The sequence below is a fragment of the Polyodon spathula genome, chromosome 7 (genome assembly GCF_017654505.1).
Source record: "Polyodon spathula isolate WHYD16114869_AA chromosome 7, ASM1765450v1, whole genome shotgun sequence".
NCBI lineage: Eukaryota > Metazoa > Chordata > Actinopteri > Acipenseriformes > Polyodontidae > Polyodon > Polyodon spathula.
The window spans coordinates 55,190,395-55,212,671 of record NC_054540.1 but is presented as its reverse complement, the minus strand read 5'-3'; the positions used below and the strand labels follow the sequence as shown (position 1 = coordinate 55,212,671).

General features: G+C 41.0%; 2 protein-coding genes across 2 annotated transcripts; both read right to left on the bottom strand.

Moving 5' to 3' along the window:
- Nucleotides 1–292: 292 nt before the first annotated feature.
- On the bottom strand, nt 293–1,644 carry LOC121318855 (transcription factor Sox-3-like). Its single transcript, XM_041255978.1, has one exon. It carries the CDS (start codon nt 1,489–1,491, stop codon nt 571–573), a length of 921 nt encoding a protein of 306 aa, XP_041111912.1. The 5' UTR covers nt 1,492–1,644; the 3' UTR covers nt 293–570.
- Nucleotides 293–21,906, bottom strand: LOC121318856 (transcription factor Sox-3-like). The gene is made up of 2 exons (XM_041255979.1): nt 20,577–21,906; nt 293–322 (listed from the first exon to the last, which is right to left on the bottom strand). The coding sequence occupies exon 1, from the start codon at nt 21,751–21,753 to the stop codon at nt 20,833–20,835; it is 921 nt and encodes a 306-aa protein (XP_041111913.1). The 5' UTR covers nt 21,754–21,906; the 3' UTR covers nt 293–322; nt 20,577–20,832.
- Nucleotides 21,907–22,277: the final 371 nt, after the last annotated feature.

The following is a 22,277-nucleotide window of genomic DNA, read 5'->3' as shown; positions in this document are numbered from 1 at the left end:
GCTTTAAAAAAATAAAAATGTAAAAAAAAAAAAAAAAAAAAAAAAAAAAAAAAAAACACACACACACACACCTTACTATAAATACAAACTTGCGCTTGCGACCCGCACAGAGTTTCAAAAGCAATTCCAATCTAATACTCCATTAAAAACAATTCTACAAAGTTTTGGACAAAGCCAATCTACATATTAAGTGTAAACATTTACTTGAATTTTCCGTTTCTTTTTCTTACATTTTAAAACATCAAAAAACTAATCCGCCTCTCTGAAGCCACAGTTTCTTTTCTTTGGGGGGGGGGGGGGGGGGGGACAACCACCTTGCCATCTTTTAAAATGAAGTCCAATTCTTCTACTGAACTCGATTACTCAGGTTCTCGTCATAAAAAAGCCTCTTTGCAATACATCTTTAAAAACTCTGCCGGGCTCGGACAGTTCCGACAGTTTCGTTTGAAAAAAAAAAAAAATTGCATTACTCTTTTTGTTTATTATTTCTCCGATTCACAGTTTTCAGAGAACAAAGTGTTCAAGTATCCAAAAGTACTGCGGAGTTCAAGTCTCTTGGCTTGGTTTGTTTTAAATGTGGGTGAGTGGGAGCGTACCGTTCACGCCAGTCCCAGCGCTCTGGTAGTGTTGGTGCACACTGTGTAACCTGCTGGCCTGGAGCGAGGCATGGTCTGAGCCGTCTCCAGCGGGAGGGAGGTACATGCTAATCATATCCCTCAAGTCGCCCAGGCACGCTCTTTGGGAATGGGACGTGACTGCCGGTGGAGGAGAGCTGGGCTCCGACTTGCACACCGACGCCATCGAACCCAAGCCCATGCCGCTCGTCGTCTGCTGGGTGTAAGCCGGGGACATGCTGTACGTGGAAGCCGCATTCATGTAGGTCTGTGCGGTGGACATCATGGGGTTGTACTGCAGCCCAGCCATCTCGTACCGGTGCATCTGCTGGATCTGGGGGCTGTTCATGCTCGGGTGCTGAGAATAACCCAGCTGGTCTTGCATCAGGGAATACGCGCTGTTGGTCCAGCCGTTCATGTGGGCATAGCTGTCCATCCTCTGTCCCACCGAGACGGAGCCGTTGACAGTGTTGGCAACAGGCGCCATGAGCCCGCCGGGTAAGGAGTACTTGTCTTTCTTGAGCAGGGTCTTGGTCTTCCTGCGGGGTCGGTATTTATAATCCGGGTGTTCCTTCATGTGCATGGCTCGCAGCCTCTTCGCCTCGTCAATGAAGGGTCGCTTCTCCGCGTCTGTCAGCAGTTTCCAGTCTGCCCCCAGACGCTTGCTGATCTCAGAGTTGTGCATTTTGGGGTTTTCCTGAGCCATTTTCCTCCGCTGTCCCCTGGACCACACCATGAAGGCGTTCATGGGCCGCTTCACCCGGTCCTGATCGTTGGCGTTGCCGCTGTTGCTTTTGCAATTGTTGCCTCCCGCCGCAGAACCCGTGTTGGGCTGCGAATTCGTGCCTTTGATCTCGGTTTCCATCATGCTGTACATTCTGCTGCTTTTAATTTACAGCTATCCTCAAAAAGAAAAAACAGAAGAGATGTAGTAGTAAAGAAACAACCGGATGAAACACTAAGTATTTATTTTTGTTCTGCCAAAGCGTGCGCTTGCTACCCTTTCCTGGTCTTGGTGAGAGCCTGTCTGTTTCTGATGAGCACTCTGTAAACTTGCCCGCCAGCCCAGCTGTTAATAGCAGCTCTCCCTGTGATTTAGATTGACAGGCTAACAATGAGCTCCCCTCGGCCAACCAGGGGCCGCCGTTCAACCTGGCAGCTGAGGGGGTAGGTGATGATTAGCAGGTCGAGGTTTCGGCAGGATTATTGCAGATAGGAGATTTTTTTTAAATCTTTAATTCTCGTATAACTCAGTTTTGGGGTTTAGTTTGTTTAATTAAGTACACGTAAATAGTCATCACACAATGTGAAATAATTGGATCAGTTTGTTACACAAAAATGATAAATGCACGAATATAAACTTTTCTTTAAAATGTGAGTGATACAGAGTTTTATCAGGTCTGGTGTGGCGAGGTAATTAATTAACGCAGCGTGGTGATGTCATCACATTGCTGTTGTCTCTGGAAAACGTTTTGTCATGCTACACGGTTTTGAGAAAGCCTGTACAATATTGTTGTAGGATGATGAACTATCCGCATCTCGGCACAGAAAATGCTGTCTTTCTTCGTTTCTGAAGAACAACACAAAGACGAAATAAACCCACAACCTCCAAGTGAGGATTACACCATCAAAAGGACTATACCCGGTAAACACTGCGACTGGTTAAACTTCTGACAAAATTCAATTTAAATTGTACTTTTTTTTTTTTTTTTTTTTTTTTTTTAAACAAATGAAAAAACAATACTATATTTATAAAATAACGCTCAATATAGTTCGCACAAGTTTTAAAATATTTAATTTTGTAATCTATCGGACCACATACGAATTAATTAATGTAATGTGTTGAAATGGACTGCTGAATTACATGGTTAAATGAACCGCATTATAAAAACTTAAGCTATCAGAAAACACAGCTGATTTATGCTTTATAAAACCAAAGTGCATATGGTATGAGAACCGAAGATGACGTGTATTTAAAATATTTATTTAATGATATTAAACAATGTATGCGCCGTTCTAAATTTAGTATAGATAATAAATATTCCCCCCCCCGAACACTTGGTTTTAAAATGTATTATTATTATTACTATTATTGTTAAACCTAATCTTTTAAAACGAGCCTTGTTAAAAATTCAAATGAAAAAAAAAAGTTTCTGAAAAATTTAAGCAAATTCCCGTATTCTCTACAGGGCGGGTTTCACAGCCCCCCCCCCCCCCCACAGATGATCCGCCTTGTGGTGCTGACAGGAGGCGGGGCGCTGTCTCCAAGGTGACCGAGACAGCCAATGACATTTCCTGGGCAACTCAGATTGGGATTGAATCCACCTGTCACCCCTCCCTCTCCTCCCCCCTGCGCGCACACACCTGCACACACCATAAGGCACAGGCCTCCAGTTTCGCTTTATTTCCCTATATAACGTATATACCAAAGACGTTATTTTCATTCAAATAAACACAGCTTGACCAGCCTATTAAAACGAAAACAACAACAACAACAACAACTAGTCATGGTTCACTTTAATAGCTACAAAAGGAAAATATTTATAATGTTGGTAGCCTACTAAACCAGCCAACCTGGCAAATTGCATAATCACGTTAAAACACGACTTCCCGCGTTTACCCCGGCTGCTTCATTTATATTTTAATATGCACTGAAATTTAATTACTTCTATGGATTCTACCTGCTTGATATAGTCCTAGAGCACGATTGCAATATCTTACACGTTGATCTCTAATAAACAGGACACACGGAGCAATGACCGGTTATCGCATATCCCGAGACAGCAAAAGGAATCTAAATGTTTTAAGTACAGTGGCCAACGAGTTATCAGCATTACCTATTGTTCATTTAACTTCAACATAAAATTAACTTTATAAATGTAAGAATTAATCTGCATTTCTGCATACAAAATGAAGAATGAAGCAGGTCAACATAAATCGATTTCTTATTCGTGGTTCTTGACACGACAGTCATTAGCGCTAATACACTGGCGCCCACTTGTGGGTAAAATAACTCATGCACTCAAATCTCTGGCTAATATACGATAGGCTGCAGTAGCCTATACATTCCTATCTATTCCATCTTTTAGCCAACTAAATGCAGTGTGTGTAACAGCTAAGATAATTGACCAATTATATTTGTACTTTGGATTGGTGAAGGCCCGCTGTTACAGAAACTAAGAGATAGTTTACTTCGATGTAAAGCACTAACTAACTCCTAGTTAAATTGCGAGGTTTGCTGTTATATGCTGTTTATATCATACAGTTTCTTTGGAGTCAAAAGATAACGTTGATTATTTGTATTGTTTCGGCGCACATTTAGCTCCGGGATAAAGTTTGCACCTGCAGCCACTCTGATAATGTTTCTAACACCCTAAATCTTGCTTCACCGCGATTCTAATGAAGGTACTACCCATTAGCCTCCTGTAGTTTCTGGGTGTACCGACTTTCACACGTGCGGTGTCTCCTTTCTGATGGCAGAGATCGACACGTCAAAACGAACAACATCAACTCAGAGTAGCTTGCTGTCTGATTCTGCGGCTCTGATATTTACAGTTGTCGAGAACTGGGTGAGCGGCAGCTAAAGTTACAAATACGTTTTCAAACAATACAAAAACATACACTGAGTCCCGCACAATGTTTACCCTGCTTTCAGGACAGTAATTGAACTCCGTTGCGAGGCTGTACCCCATAGTCGGAGCCTGCACCATTGAGTATCGCTGTATGACTTGCTGTAGCCTGCCTAGCAACACACAGTATAATTCTTTCTATAGGTGGTGTTATTCAGTTGATGAATACTGGTCTAAAAAAACGTTTCTTAGTGAGTCTTTGTAAAATGGCAATTCATTTGACAACGCTAGCATGGGACTTCTAGAATCTATTCAACCCACCTTTTTAATTCAGGGTAATAGAGCTCCATTTGTAAACAAATACAATTAATATTATTTAAACCATTGTGTTTTTTCCCTTATAGTCCCCTAGATAGATAGATAGATAGATAGCTAGCATATCTATCCATCTATCTATCTATCTAATTGTAATTTATATTGAAAAGTACAATTGAAAACAATGAATTGATTAGGGATTTATCGGCTGTGTTTTCAGCCTGAGCCCCGCACCTAATTATTTTAGTTATTTAGTTTTCACGGTTTGAATTTTTTTCAATAGCCCTAATAAGACTCCAGCAAAGAAAACGAGTTCGCGCTGCTAAATTAACCATTGACAAGACACCGCGGCCCCCAGGGTGACTGTCAATAGCTCAATGCACCGGATTCCAGTGCGCTATCAAAGCGTCCAGCTAAAGCGACTTCATTTCTAATTAGCGACCGCCTAATTCTGTGGGCCCAGATATAAACCCGACAAACTAACCCGCTTGTAATCTCCTTATGGAAATGAACCCGACAGCGGGGAAGTAAGCTGGAAGCTACCCGTGGCCCGTGAATGACTTCTTCTTTTTCTTCTTCTTCATTGCTAATTAATCGGAACAGAGGGTTCGAGACCAGCAGCAGCGCGGTCTGGGAGCAGGGGAGGAATCGCAGTGCTGCGGAGCGGGCCGGCACACATACGCGGCACCGATACTGCGGAACAACGGCCTGCGTGAAGTGAAACACACTCCAAATATGCGGCAGGCCGTTTGCTAATATTCTTATTTTCAGAACACAATGGCGAAAAACTTGAAGAAGCTCAGCCAGTAGATGTGAATTCCCATATTTAAATAGCTGATAGCCTACTTTAATATAATTAAAACTAATAATAATAATAATAATAATAATAATAATAAAATAATAGTGCTATTAGTGGTGTAATGCTTTTTGGCTTTTCAGATAAAGCTAGTGCTATTTGGCACCTGCCTGCACCAACACTGATGAACATAAAACTGCAATTTACTGAAAATTGCTCTTAACTTATTAAATCTGAGCCCTCAACTAAATGCGATGCAGGTCCTATTGAGTTAAACTCAAAATGATACAATATTATGTATTTAACAGAAATAATCGGAACTGGTTTGGTTTGTATTTCAATTCAAGCAAAGGAAACTGGAAAACAACCAGGCTGCTATCTAATATAGGGTTCGTGATGTTAATGTTTAAATATATCCTTTACACAGAAATGATATTAAACCAGTTGTAAACATAATATCTTTACCCCTCTCTCCATAGAAATGCATGTCTTATTTAATCGCTATTATTATTATTATTATTATTAACTTATACATTTCAATTAAAAAATAGAACAATCATGTATCCGTGGCTGTAGTTATAGAACACATTGTAATTAGAAATCGACATTATTTAATTATTGCGCGCCTCGATCATTAATGGAAAGAGGGCTCTGGTTCTGAAAAGCGCTGTGTTATATAGCCCTCTGATTACCGCTTATTGGAAACCCAGCATTTCCGGATAATATTTCAGAACAAAACAAAATCCATTTCCGGATAAATATTTCGAAAACAACCACAATCGGGCCTTATCATGGTCAACAAAAGTAAAAGCACTGGTTCAGGCAGAGAACTCAGCCTCAGCCTTTAGTTTCTTCAACAAAAGGAGACATATGGATACGCTTAACTATTTAAAAAGGGCATGTTCGATTGCATGCAAAGTGTTTTTGTGGCTTCCACAGCAGGCTGTTTTTGTAAAAAAAAAATAAAAAAAATAACGGATTTTAACCTATAAATAAAAGTATCTTGTTTAAATTTTGAAATATTTGGTTGAAATGTAATGCAACCTGAATTAACCAATCATCACATGGACAGAAGATGTGAGTCTGCTTAAAAGAAAGGTGGCTGCTTACTTCAGGTACAGCAGTCATTCACTTGTATTAACACAACCTTTTTTTTGAAGTTTACTGGCTGGTAACAGCAGGTGCAAATTTAGAAATGAATGCAAACCTTAACAAGCCAGTGTAGCATATCTCTGCCATTATCAAAACTGAATGTGTAATCATGTACTGGGTTTATCTGAGGAACTCACCGCACCACTTTGTTAAACACAGACACTTTATTAAAACAAACAGAACTCCTTTTCAAATATGCAATTTTATTACCAATGCTCTACAGCTTGTACAAAAAGGATATATAATGGAGATATAAAACCAGGATCTCAGCAAGCAGTATATTGTTCGCACTGTCAACAGTCTCATTAAATGCTATTGAAAGCATTTATGAATAATTTATTTAAAAAAAAAATCTATTAGCAGAAGCCATTAATGTTTAAAGTATGTGAGTTTATATTACCTCGTCTAGAGATATGTCCATAAAAGCATAATATATCTTATTTATGTAACGGACTGTGAAAAAATCGAAATTAACATACTCCAAACAGGTGCCTGAATCTCAATGGCATTAGTATTTCCTTGTTTATACACAAAGTCAATGTGAAATAAAACCTGACTTGGTAGTTTGAAAATGACAGTATAAACCAATGAAGCAGTCTCTCACATTACACCTTCCCTCTGTACAATTCCTTGTAGTCTGCAAGAACTCCATTATAGAGCATATAGACCAGAAGGGGAGACTGGAAGCCTTGACTACACAGATTTAGGGCAGCTCATGTACATGACTAATGGCCCTTTCAGTCTGCGTTGCCAGAAGGTTGAGAGAAAAGGTTTAGGTGTAACATTAATCTTCATTAATGGTTGTGCAGAATACCGTTTAAAACTAAAGCACAATTTCGTTTTAAAATGTGACTCTTTGTAAAAGTGCTTCTTTTACTCTAAAACAATAGCCCACCTCTGTATCTCCCTGCATTGCAGTTTGATCCATTCCAGGTTTTGCTTTTTCCCCACCATCTGTGGTTTTTAATTATGTAATGATTAATTCAACACAGAGTAGCTCAAACTGCTACAAGTCTAAGGCAATTTTTATTTATTTATTTATTGGCTTTTTTATTAGGTCTAGGCCATCTGAACGTGACCTCGGTACTACTAATGAATTATAAATTCCATACACCCTTCTCCTGTATATTCTACTTAATACAGTTTTATTAGATGGCCTATAGTCCATAAGCTAACCTGACGGTTAAATCCCTCATTTAATGGGAAAAGCAATTCTTTAACTGTCCAATCAGATATTTAAATGGGGTTCTGTGAGGAATGGCAAAGTGTTTGGCTCTATGCATATTCATTATTGATGATAATGCTACTCGTGTCTTTGGATAAAAAGATTAAGGGAACACAGCAGTTAGCTATTTGTACAGTATTAAAAAACTGTGTACCCCCCGTGTCTCCTGTTTCATCTCGTGTTCTCTCAACAAACCTGCCTGGTATATGCTGTGCAGGAACCAGTTTGTGGAATTAGATTTTAGCAACCAGGGGGGTTTTAGTCTCACATTTTCTGATGTATTTTTATCTTGACTTTGAAGTACTTTGCTGGCTGATCACCAGAACTTTTCATCCGCAAGTTATCATATTTTATACTGTACACACATACATATACAGTACATCGTAATGCCTAAAGTGGACATAGCTTTGAATACGTTTTGAAGATCTGCATCAGTCTCCAAAGCAGACACAGGCGAGCCTCCTTTGCTGTCATGGCAAGCGACCTTTACTCTCTACATGATGAGCTCAAGTTGTCTGTGAAGGGATAATTACAGTTTGACTTTCAAGGTCAAACTTCAAGGTTTTCCTTCAATGGACAGTGCAATCAGATCAGTAAGTCCAGCAGCAGGATGACACGCTCTTGAAAGCTGCACAGCTTGCATTGTGACCATTGGAGAAAACCAGTACGATTTCTTTATTGATAATGTCTCAAAAGTGCATAGATAAAATTAGTTAGACCTGCTGCACTAATAGAAGCTGCACAAGGAGTGTAGGGGGGGTAAATACAATGCAGGGAAGTACAATGAAGTAAGAACCTCTTTGTATCTGTTCGCTGGATAGATATGAAAATAATAGCTCACAGTATCAATATGGCTATGTTTTGTGTTACTCTGACTTCAACATTTCTGAATTTGATACACAGCAGAAACAATATAACATGATGTAGGGCCACCATGGACAGCCAGCACAATACCGATTCAACATCACAAGTTTGCAAGTTGTTCTGAGAACATACGTGAAGTCCACTGCAACTGAATTTGACTTGTGGAAGGTGGCTTTTATAAATTACGTTGCAGAACACAAAAGTGTGACCTACACATCTCAAGTGTTTTCAACGCTTTATCTACATGGAGTGATTACATGAGTGTGTCTAAAATCCACAATGACTCACACTGGTACAGTACATTAAAAGTAAATATTGTGCGAATGACTGATATTTATTATTGATTTTGGGTCACATGGAAAGAACAGAACAAAAGTTTAATATCAGTAAAGGTTGTGTACAAACCTAAAACATGCACATGTGTGCTACTGACACATACTGGGCAGAGAGTACAAGAGGGTCAAAATTGCTTGCCTCCGAATGCATATATTAAAAAAAATATTCATTAGTGCGTTATAGTTCACAGATCTTTACTAGACACAACCACAGTGTACTACCCTTGTTTTTTGGTAGATCTGCTGTACGTAAAGTATTGCATTTGTAGCGTTTGTTTTTTCATGCCACTCTGATCCTAGTAGGACTGTATGTGGTGATAGCTTCAGATCTCAGTGTTTTACAACTTCATCAAGGACTAAGTATTTCTCTAATCTTTGGATTCAGCGCATACAGCAGGTCTTTAGCAATGGAAGAGCTGGAGTAGCAATTAAAGATAATAATTATGTAATGCCATTGGTTTTGCCAGGAATTGACGTTAGTGGGTGTCTCCAGTGCAGCTTCTTGTTCTTACAAGGTCTTGTAAAGATGATGTAACTGCTGTTGGTACATTGCAGTCAGTGTCATAATAACGAAATGGTTTAACATGGATCTGTCTTGCTCGTTCTGCACAAACTAAAAACATTCATCTCAACAAGTCTCTGCAGGTGGCGGGATATTCGAACGAAATGTTGAATGCTCATTCTGTGTATCTGTCTGTATGTCTATTTCACCATTTGTTACCACACACGTGGGGGAATAACCCTACATTTAACCTGAACATCTACAGAGGGAATACATTTCAAGACTTGGCAGCAATACATTCACTATCTTTTATGAGATTCAACCTTATACTAAAATCTGTTAAATAGCCCAATCTGTTTTGCTCAGGTGTGTTGTTTTAATAAATGACTCTCGAGTAAATTATTTTTGATTCACAGTACCTGTACCCAATCATTTCCCCCGACCTATTCAAGAGGATACTTGAAACTTTGAACATGTACCCTTACCCTAACCCTAACCTTTAACCCTAACCCTAAAACCCTTTTCAGAATATAAGAATATGCTGGCAGGACCAGGGGAAGCCCATTAGCTCTCTGAAATCCTGCTGCAGCCCCTCATGGTGGATTCATTTCCTTGCCTCCTCTGTACCTGTGTCCAGCCTGTATCTCTCCGATCCTCCTTTCTCCTGCCCAGATCCCTCTTCAAACTGTTTGTACTTGTTGCTTTAACAGCCCTGCCTTGCGACCCGTTCCGTATGCTAATCCCCTTTTGTGCTAAACAGTTCTTCTTCAATTGCTTGTTTACAGCTGGTTTCCCAGTTCCGTGATGGGTGCATTGTCGTAGCCAGAATAATGTCCTGAAACTTTCTTGTAGGAGCAGAGGGATGGGCTTGTATGGTACTGGATCTATGGACACAAGTCAGCTGGACTGAAAGAAAGTGTAGGTTTTGGGGTATTTGATTAGGATCCTAGACATTTGGCAGTCTCTAGTAGGTCGTATTCTCTGTGGGGACAAGGAAGAGTATTGTTGCAGAGTTGCATATTCTTTCTGTAGACCATACTCTAAGGGGCATCAGTTAACAGGGCGTTCTGTTAATTCAACTCTGTTGTCAAAGCACTGCCTGAATGTGCTTTTGAGGGCTCAGTTCAAGCTCCTTCTTCATACAAGTCCTTGCAAAGATAATGTACCGATGTTGATCACAGTATAATACAACGAGTGCAGTAAAGCTAACAATGCAGCTGCGTGAGATGGAAAGAATTATGCTTTTTTAAAAAGCAACACAGTTGTTTTAATGCATCACAGCTAGAAATTCCCAGGCGCACCCAGACTGGTTTGTCACCTCATTGATTTGTCAAATTACCTGATCATTTATTCAGTAAAACAAAATGTACTGAAGCAAAGAGCTCACAGTAACCCTGGAAATCCATAACCAGTATTAAGAGAAATGAAGCCCCCCTGATCTGACCCGGCTGACCCTCAGACTGCGGCTCTCAGCGTGTCAGCTGACAGAGGCATGTCTGACGGCAGGCCGTCCCGGCGCCTCATCTGGCCAGCAGTGTGGCCCTCAGGGACGAGTTATGAAAAAGCGACAAACTGACACTGGCACCTAATCAATAAGTGACAGAGTGCGTAACTCTTACCCCATGATAATGTAACACACAGAGCCACTGCTCACAGGGGAGGCCTGCCAGTGCAGGACATGCACAACAAGAGGAAACCAAACCGGGCGGGGGGGGGGGGGTTCGTATAAGGAGCAGATATCAGGCAACCAGTAGACTTTCCTATATGAGACATGGCTTGATTGCTGAGGCAGATGTACTGTATCCTGTACAGTAGTCTTGAGGGCTGTGGTTGTCTAGGGAAACCAAAAACAACCAACACTAAGCGGCAACCGCAGAGCTGGATGATCTTGGCAGAGAATGTGATCGGGAGGGAGTGGAGGGTTAGGGTTGGGTGGAACAGAGTCTCCTTTTTGGAAGATTTACACGTATGTCTGGCTCTCTCACAGGATAGCTTGTTCCAGAGCAGCCCTTTTTAAACTGTTAAAATGAAGCAAAATGTAGTATTAGAGCATATAAACGCATCGCAACAGAAAAGTGAAATCATGGTATACAAGCCGTGGGAACATGCTAAATCACGTTTGCCAGGGTACATTTTTAAAAAGGAGGAAACACAAATGCTAACAGAAAGAAATTGGGTCGCCATCAATCTGCTGTGCATCTGTCAGCACTGCTCGGAGTTCGGGCTCCTTTATGTGATCTGCAGTGACCAATAATCAATACTTTTGCCCTAGTTGTCGGCTGCCCCCTTCTGTTCAATGCACCCTCTTGACCCGCTGGCTTCATTGTCCTGTCACACTGGAAAAAATCAAGATTGTCAGCTTTCTCTCAAGACTGTCCTAATTTTTATTGACAAAAATGTTGAGGTAGAACTCTAAGAAACTAAAGCAGACAAACATTTCAGATAATCCCTTCCCTGGTGTCTCATGATCTCAGAGTGTCTGGATTGATGGGTGAATGCGCTTGGATTAAGATACAAGAACTTCACATCAATTATATTTTGCACTGGACCAAAGATCGGGTTATTTCTGCTACTCTGATCCCCACCCAGGAATACAATTATATATTGTTCCATTCGCTGCATTAGTTAACAGCTATTAAGAGCATTTAATTGAAGGTTCAGTAGGTATTTACTGTTGAAACTCAGCATATAGGTATTTGTTGTACCAGAACCTGTTTTCAGAGTAAAGTTACACAGCTTGAACTCTTGTATCCTGCACCTGCACCTCCTGTCACTTCTCTGCTGAATCAATGCTTTACCTGGGAGAGATTGAGGCTGACATCCTAACTAACACAGCCTGCACTGATCTCAATGAGCTGAGGGGCTCAGGCAGTGTTACAATGACCCCAGGACTTGTTTGCAGTACACAGTATTAAAGGTTTTTAAACCCTGCTAAACACTTGCTCTACATGACTTAAACAACCTACCAGCGGTGGCTTTCGAGAAATCTAGAACTTCAACTTCAAGGGTCTTATTTGTTTTCTTCAAGCAAATGTTGTTTTAGCCACTGCCGCCATTTGTTTGAAAATTTTGCTCAGATTTCCAGTGACTCCAATTGGAGACACAGCGGTTGGAAGGGAAATTAAGAGAATCCTGGGGGTACATTTATTACAGCTTTACCTGAATGGTGTTTATAGCCCACTGTCTACATAGTAGGAGCAATATTAAAGCTTTGCATGGATGCTGAGGCAGCAGGGGCTAGAACTGTCCAGGTACTCTATTTGGATTGTCTTTTCTTAGAGGCTGGATAGGCAATGCAGGACATTTTCTGTATGATTTTTGTATGACATGAAACCAATTTCAACTGCAGGGGTCTCCAGGATAGAAGGGGTTAAGTCGATCTGGTAAGGTCCATATTGTTGCACAATCAAAAGGGCATTTGATAGGACGTCTGGTAACATGTACAATATTCCTCTTTTGTTTGCATTCAGTATTCCCCTATCATTCCCCTATGCACATTGTACATTACTCTGGGCTTTGCATGCAATGAAACACAAAGTAGTATAAGGTGCAGTAGCTTCAAACACGGCAGGAATACCCAGCAGTGAACAGGCACCACTGACACCACCTGCATCACACACAGAGCTCTTTAATAGCAATAAATGACTCTGTATGACACTATGGGTTTAGTTTGAGGTTTTCCCACGAAAGCCACAGGTTTGAGTTGGTTCACAGCATCTGCCCAGCTCAGGAGATTAGCCTCCCCCCCTCCCTTGAGCCACCCAGGCCCTGAACTGCCCCGACTCACTCAGACCGGGATTAGAGAGCGCTGGCCAGACACTGTATTTACTGCGCTGACACTGGGAGCTGCAGGGCAGGTCACCTTGTCACTCCGGACTTAAACAGCTGGGACAATTAGGCAGGGGATTTCCAAAAAACGTCAAGTCATCCTAGCATTAACACAGCACTGTCATTACTCTTAAAGGTCACTCAATTACTTAACAACAACATAGCAATTCAGCCTGGTTAGAGGCTGCACCCGTCTTCATTCTACAGTTTGGAACAGGGTTCCACATCGAGCTCCAGCTCCTCCAGTTCTTTAAATACTGTGCACCAATACAGTGGTACGCTTTTAGAAGGGGTAGCTTGGACACCTGTGTAGTATAAGACAATATTCATGTGGGTTACAAGTGATCACACACTGAACCTGGGTAAACAGAACCCTTTAAGATGCTGCTTTAAGCTTTTAGTATTAAATAGGTCTGATGGCAGTATAACGAAGTGATTCAAACATTCAGTCTTTCATGAGGGTTTCCAGCAGCACAGCACCAGTGACTGAAAGCGTTGCATCGAGGGGCTCGCTGTATACCGCAGTCTTGTGGTGGTCTACGGTAAAGCATCTGCTTTCAGGCAGGTTGACAGGGTAAGGTAAGAAGCGACGAGATCAGACAGCCCTCCCTGGGACTTGCCCACACTTGCTACAAGTGAAGAATCTGTTCCGCAGCAACCTGTGAGAGAAAGGATCCGCTCAGCTCTGTCTGTCAGGGTACAGCATGGGCAGAGCAAGGGGATCGGTCGCCCCCAGTTACTGAAATAGAAAAGCACTCAGGCTGCCCCACTGATACACAGGGCCCTGTTTGAGTGTCGCTCGCACAACAGCTAAACAAATAAGACTTAGTTCCGCAGAAACACTGCTGCTTGTATTCAAGAGGAACTAAAAATCCTGTTTGGACAAAGAAAAACGAGGGCCGAGAGCTACCGATTAGGAATAAAAAACCTGGTAAACCAAACTCCACATACAAGCACAGGTTAACACATACTGCACACAAACTTTTAGTTTGATTCTGAGGCAAAAAAAACAACAAATCCAGGTGTTAACATCTGTGCAGAAAATTACATTAAAGAAACAAAATGTATCACTAGTTTTACAGATCGGTAGAAAATTATAGAAGTCTGTTGAATGCTGCAAAATTGCAATCTATAGTTTAAAGAAAAATCTGACAGACTAACTGTTCAGTTTTAATAATCAAAAAAATGGCAGATCTTAATACTGCCTCCATGAAACGTATGTACTGCTCTATGGCAAATATCGTTCCTCTGTATTTAGTGATACTTCTTATAAGGGCCAAATCTCTTTGCGGCATTAAGATAATTAAAACAGACCCCCACTCACACACATGCACACACACAATACTAATATGTAAAATGTGAAGCCCCCTCTATTTACGGCTCTCCAGTACCTGGTAACTTGTCATTGTTGTATTGTCATCGAGGACCCCTGTGGTGAACCGATGGAGCTCAGCTAATCTTTTCAATAAAGGTGTGCATTGCTGACCCTCACGCTGAGCTCCTGTGAGTTACACACTTACTGTGAGTGTGGGAAGGAAAGCAGGCAGGAAAGACCACCGTCTTTCCCTCTTGCTGGCCCTGCAGCTACCAGCCTGCTGCGAGTCCCAGCCCCCCGCTGGGAAGGCAAGAGGTGAGGGAAGGAGAGTGTCTGTTACTGCAAGGCATGTCGTTTCAGTGCTTTTATTATTTAAGAGAAGGAAGAGACATTTAAACCAACCTTTCTGCAAGCTGATTTTGCAGCACTCCAGACAGCAAATACAAAAATGAATGGGAATACTGTGTGTAAGATTTCCATTCCAGTAACAAATTACTGGTGAATTTTTATTATGTTTCTTTCATGACAATATCAAGAACTAAGCTAGCTACTAGCTCCCTCACTGAGCTGCTACCTACTATAGTACTAGCACAGTGCACCACTCACTGAGCTGCACAAAGAAACAAATCCCTTTAATGTGATGTTTTACTGGCTGGTTGGTCTTTATCTGGATTTAAGCTCCAAGATCCTCCTCTAGCCCCATCCCTACCCTCTAAAGATACTTATGTTTTATCCAAGTAACCGCAGACGATTTGAGTGACATTTGGGTAACAGCTAACAGCTCTGAACATGTTATAGTCAAATAAGCCAATGTTTAACCTTCAATTTCTTAAATTACTCTTGGAATGTTTCCACACAAAAACAAAAGCAACAAAAAAAAAAAAAAAAAGTTCTTGTCCACTGGCAAATGTCCAACCAACCAGTCATTATACAAGCATTACTTCCTTCTAAACTATCCTGTTTTATTAGGAGGTAGATCTCCAGCAACAGCAATGAGGCACAAGCACTAATAGTAAAATGTACAAGCACAGGTCTTACAGGTATGTGGGTCTACTGTAACAACATATTAGAGATAGTTGTGCAACAGACATGGAAAAGTTATTTATTATGTTACAATGTTTTCCAGTGGCTTGCCCCTTTCACCATGCATTCCCACGTGTATGCTTGTCTGGTCTTTATTTCTATACTCTTTGTTTTATTGTCACGTTGCTGCGGTTGTAATAAACATACAAAGGTAATGCAGTTAGAAGACAGGCAATGCTGCCTTCAGCTGGATAAGTGTGCATTTCAGCAGCATCCAACTGCCGCTATACTCCGACAGGCTACCAGTTGCTCTGTGACAGACTCAGTCCCACAGGGGATAGGTTTCTGAGGCGCTGACTAAATATTGCCAGTGGTTGAAATAAAACCGACTGACAAATAAATACATAGCAACTAAATATTTCAATGCAAACACCTACGCACTGTCCCGCTTGTTCGTGTATATTACTGTTTATGAGCAGTTTTATTTGGAAAAGGGACATTTGGCTGTTTACAAAATATCCCTATCGGATTTCAATTGCCCAGGTATTCCAATCTACACTTGCCAGCTGTTTCTTGACTGACACGGTTAATGTGCCGCTCTGTCGAGCGATGTACAGCCGGGTTTAAGTAACTTTTCGCTGTTGAAACTGTGGCCGAGTTGCCGTGAAACAGCAGAAGCCTGCCTTTCATCACTTCACAATTGAAGCTGTCATAGTAACGCATTTCTGGCAATGTATTTATTTATTATATTATTCCTTCTCACTTTATATTACTTTACTGCAGACATATTGTTAATAGTAACTGCAGGAAAAAAAAAAAACGTATTCCCCTTTATTTGTGAATGATACAACCTACCCTCAACTAAACATTAACCCTACCAAGAACACTCTAGCAGTAGCTGGGTCTGTACCAATTTTTACAGTTATTATTATTATTATTATTATTATTATTATTATTATTATTATTATTTTATATTTAGCCCTATTATAATAAATGTTGTAGTAAACTGAACGTTACCACACAGTAGCATACATTGCACTACGTATTTATTATCATGTATTCAACAACAGAAAGTATTCAATAAATTGACTAACTTTCTGGTGCTGAAAACTTAAAACAATTATCATCGCGCGGTCGTCCTTATGGCTAGCGTGAAAAGTTGATTTGCTATGGGAAATAATTAAAGCGTGTGCGCTTGTTTTCAGCTGATGGGCTGAACAGTGTGTCGCTAATGTAACGCAGGCAGGGTAGGTTTGTAGAAGAAACCCGGGTCCCTCATGATGTCACTGGAATGTATTGTTTGTAAATTCGGATTCGAATTGTCCCAGATAACTCATTGGCGCTCAGCCGCTGTGGCACACTGTAGCGCTGGTGCAAATTGAATTTGAGAGTTATATACACGTTTGACATCTAATTGTACCTTGTTGATGGGTGTATCTGTAAACTACCTGTTGATTGTCAATTCTGCCAGTCTGCAAACATGGCCCCATCTCCCTCAGACAAGTGTCACCATATTGAAACCCAACCAACTTTACCGCCATGTGAAGAAGGGAGAACACGCGTTACCAAAACTGCTGAAACCAACAGCACCCAGCAGGTGGGAGCGCTTTTGTGATATTACATTTGGAAAGGATGTAGCGGTTATGTGCGTTGTAAGTTACAGGCGTCATCAGTGAGGTGTGAGGAGGATAATGGGAGCACAGTGCGCATTCTGCGGCTCTCCAGCCCCGTGAAGTCTCGGTTAACTGATGCCATGTGAGCAGACACAGGTCCTCAGGGCAGTGGGACTCTGCTTCTGTTATTTGTGGTACTCTCGGGATCTTGAACATGAGCTCTGCTTTGTGGTTGTTTTAACAGCATTCCGTTGAACACACATGTTTGTATATCGAAGGAAACCAATGTAAATATTGAGCAAAACCCTTTCAACACGTTCTTGGTTAAAGGTATTCGCTAAATAAATAATAAATAATATACCTATATATATATATATATATATATATATATATATATATATATATATATATAATATATATATGGTCTTAGGTTACAGGCTATACCTAAGGATATCGATATATATATATATTATTATATCCTAAGGATATCCCAAAGTACGTAGCTATGGATTTCCCCCTACTACCCCAAAGCGGTTTCGCATCACCTAAAATTTTAGGATTGAGACTTTTATTTTTTTTTTAACTATGAAGATAATTTCGATCATTTATTTAGCACTATGTAATAAAAAATATATATAATAGTAGATCCTGTTCGATTTGGAAATGTCAATTTTGTACATGTCCGTTTTCTTCGTTAAGTACAAAGAGGTGTGTAATTCAGTCTTAACGTAACTCTATTCAAAATGGTTCACTGGACTTTATGAAGCAAAGTGAGTTATTTCTATAGGGTGACGCAACACCTTGGGCCATATCTGTACAGTCAAGCTCAGTAAGTACAGCCCGGCACAAAGCGCGCGTTTGTTTACCGTGCAGCCTCAATGACTTGCTTTGCAGGAGATGCATTCTCAATGCAGTCTCCCGGGAAAACATTTGGAAACCAAACCCTGTCCGTGAAATTGAAGACTTTGAAATGAATTAACCGAACAGAGCTTGCTTGAACCCCCGCTCCCTCCTCCCAGTTTAAAGAGGAACCTTACCGTTGATATCATTTCCTATTTTTTTAGTTCGTGAGAGATGAGATCGTGTGCGTTATTTGATTCATCTGCACCTACATTGTGAGAAGGAGCCGACTGAATCAGAGCCCGCCCCGCCGCACACTTTGCCCCGCTCCCAGGCTCTCTTATCAGATCCAGGATCTGTTCAAACAGGCGTGCTGCGGGGGCCTATTGAACAACAAACAAGTTTTTTCATAAGAAGTACAGTCCTAACCCTCCAAGCGATATCCTTCAAAACGCTTTCGCCTTACATCTCACCGCCCCCAGGTGCCATACGACTCACTTACCAATCTTGGTTTACTCATAAAAACTAAACCAAAAGATTGTATTGTAAATGACTGAGATGGGGGCAAACAAAATAGCCTTTTGACCATGTGTGCTACACCAGATTAAAAAAAAAACAAAAAAACGTTTCTATCACGATAAACGAGACTCGTTAAGAAAGAGAGACAAGAACGTTTTAAGACTTCGCGTCTTGCTTGGTTGTGTGAGATGCGATGTACGCTTCCATTCAGCAATACATGACAAAGTATCGGTTTCTTATTTTAATCTGCTACGATGTTTACAGCATTGTGCTTCTTAAAAAAAATCATTTAAAAGCTTTATAAAGACACAAATTAATAAATAATGTAAATATATTCTGGATATATCGCATAGCCTACACACTTAAAACCGTCAATTGTCTGTCAGATTCTCTTAATAATAATAATAATAATAGGAGGTTACATTTTGAAATGGGAACGGTGCAAGCCTTGGTTCAATGAAGTTGATAAATTCGATTAGTTTATAGCAGATATTTGAACCTGATTGACAGCGATGTCTTTTCAATTAAAGTCTAAATAAATCGAAGTGACTGGAGCAGCTTTATTTACCCTGGAGACTGTATGTGCTTCTGAAGAACACACTAGTAAACACACACACACACATTGCGGCACGTTAAGCCCCAGCATATTCTTCACTTACACACTTCAATCAAGTCCTGCTGCATTCAGTTAACAATATGACTAAACGCATAAGAAGAAAACCTTGAGATTTGAAACGGAAATGTCCCCGCGGGTTGCAATATTGCGAGCGTCCGCCTCTTAACAACAAACACATAAATAAACGTTAAACTGTTTTACTGGCAGATAGCAATTGCTAATTAAAAATCAATTTAGCCAGGACACAAGTTGATATTTCGGTTAATTCAAATAAATAGGCTACCGTTATTCCAATCGTTGTTTATAATAATTTAAAATAACTAAACACGATCATTTGTTTAATAATATTTTCTTTAAAAAAAAAAAAAAAAAAAAAAAGTCCATATTTTATAATCTCCCTAATCCAGGCACCTTCCCTCAAAAACATTAATTCTCGGAATTGGCACAAACCCCTGAAAATGTGATTTGATGAGATATTGATTTCTTTATTCAAATATCTCATTTACCCCGGTTGGTTAAAGACCGGCTTTTATGTAAAATTGACAACAATTAAAAGCTGTTCTATAAACCGAACCCTTTAATGCGTCACGCAGAGGAAAAAAAAAGAAAAAAAACCCCGATAAACGCTCGTGTCAATCCGAGCAGCTCAACCGAGGCAGGCATTTTATTTCCCACTCATCCCGCTGAAATCTAATTACTGTTTTAATAACAGACGTGCAACCTGCACTTTCATTTCACGTGATACGTACCGAGGCGTTGATAATGAACAGGTGATTACCTTTCAGTGTAACCTCTTTACAAATAACAATATTTTTAGTTCCATAAAATGGCTGGATTTATTTACTTTCTTACACACACAGTCCAGTTAGACAATTGGTTACAATAATTACATATAGATTTAAAAAAAAAAAAAAAAAAAAAAAAAAAATAGAAACTTGAATCGTTTGTTTACTACAAATTTATTTATCGTTTTGGAATAGAGAGTGGTCTTGAAGTCTGTAGAAACGTCATTCGTTTAAATAAAGTCTCGGTCCGTGTGATAACCTGAAACATTTCACAGCAGTAAAAACCTCACGAAACCAAAAAGGATCATTTCAAAACAACAACCACCATACAAAAGTTGTTCACAAGCTTTAAAAAAATAAAAAAAAAAAAAAAAAAAAAAAAAAAACACACACACACCTTACTATAAATACAAACTTGCGCTTGCGACCCGCACAGAGTTTCAAAAGCAATTCCAATCTAATACTCCATTAAAAACAATTCTACAAAGTTTTGGACAAAGCCAATCTACATATTAAGTGTAAACATTTACTTGAATTTTCCGTTTCTTTTTCTTACATTTTAAAACATCAAAAAACTAATCCGCCTCTCTGAAGCCACAGTTTCTTTTCTTTGGGGGGGGGGGGGGGGGGGGGGGGGGGGGGGGCGGGGGGGGGTGGGGTGCCACCTTTTAAAATGAAGTCCAATTCTTCTACTGAACTCGATTACTCAGGTTCTCGTCATAAAAAAGCCTCTTTGCAATACATCTTTAAAAACTCTGCCGGGCTCGGACAGTTCCGACAGTTTCGTTTGAAAAAAAAAAAAAAAAAAAAAATTGCATTACTCTTTTTGTTTATTATTTCTCCGATTCACAGTTTTCAGAGAACAAAGTGTTCAAGTATCCAAAAGTACTGCGGAGTTCAAGTCTCTTGGCTTGGTTTGTTTTAAATGTGGGTGAGTGGGAGCGTACCGTTCACGCCAGTCCCAGCGCTCTGGTAGTGTTGGTGCACACTGTGTAACCTGCTGGCCTGGAGCGAGGCATGGTCTGAGCCGTCTCCAGCGGGAGGGAGGTACATGCTAATCATATCCCTCAAGTCGCCCAGGCACGCTCTTTGGGAATGGGACGTGACTGCCGGTGGAGGAGAGCTGGGCTCCGACTTGCACACCGACGCCATCGAACCCAAGCCCATGCCGCTCGTCGTCTGCTGGGTGTAAGCCGGGGACATGCTGTACGTGGAAGCCGCATTCATGTAGGTCTGTGCGGTGGACATCATGGGGTTGTACTGCAGCCCAGCCATCTCGTACCGGTGCATCTGCTGGATCTGGGGGCTGTTCATGCTCGGGTGCTGAGAATAACCCAGCTGGTCTTGCATCAGGGAATACGCGCTGTTGGTCCAGCCGTTCATGTGGGCATAGCTGTCCATCCTCTGTCCCACCGAGACGGAGCCGTTGACAGTGTTGGCAACAGGCGCCATGAGCCCGCCGGGTAAGGAGTACTTGTCTTTCTTGAGCAGGGTCTTGGTCTTCCTGCGGGGTCGGTATTTATAATCCGGGTGTTCCTTCATGTGCATGGCTCGCAGCCTCTTCGCCTCGTCAATGAAGGGTCGCTTCTCCGCGTCTGTCAGCAGTTTCCAGTCTGCCCCCAGACGCTTGCTGATCTCAGAGTTGTGCATTTTGGGGTTTTCCTGAGCCATTTTCCTCCGCTGTCCCCTGGACCACACCATGAAGGCGTTCATGGGCCGCTTCACCCGGTCCTGATCGTTGGCGTTGCCGCTGTTGCTTTTGCAATTGTTGCCTCCCGCCGCAGAGCCCGTGTTGGGCTGCGAATGCGTGCCTTTGATCTCGGTTTCCATCATGCTGTACATTCTGCTGCTTTTAATTTACAGCTATCCTCCAAAAGAAAAAACAGAAGAGATGTAGTAGTAAAGAAACAACCGGATGAAACACTAAGTATTTATTTTTGTTCTGCCAAAGCGTGCGCTTGCTACCCTTTCCTGGTCTTGGTGAGAGCCTGTCTGTTTCTGATGAGCACTCTGTAAACTTGCCCGCCAGCCCAGCTGTTAATAGCAGCTCTCCCTGTGATTTAGATTGACAGGCTAACAATGAGCTCCCCTCGGCCAACCAGGGGCCGCCGTTCAACCTGGCAGCTGAGGGGGTAGGTGATGATTAGCAGGTCGAGGTTTCGACAGGATTATTGCAGATAGGAGATTTTTTTTAAATCTTTAATTCTCGTATAACTCAGTTTTGGGGTTTAGTTTGTTTAATTAAGTACACGTAAATAGTCATCACACAATGTGAAATAATTGGATCAGTTTGTTACACAAAAATGATAAATGCACGAATATAAACTTTTCTTTAAAATGTGAGTGATACAGAGTTTTATCAGGTC

Coding starts and splice junctions, on each gene's coding strand:
- LOC121318855 (XM_041255978.1), bottom strand. CDS start 1,491: ATGTACAGCATGATGGAAACCGAGATCAAAGGCACGAATTCGCAGCCC.
- LOC121318856 (XM_041255979.1), bottom strand. CDS start 21,753: ATGTACAGCATGATGGAAACCGAGATCAAAGGCACGCATTCGCAGCCC.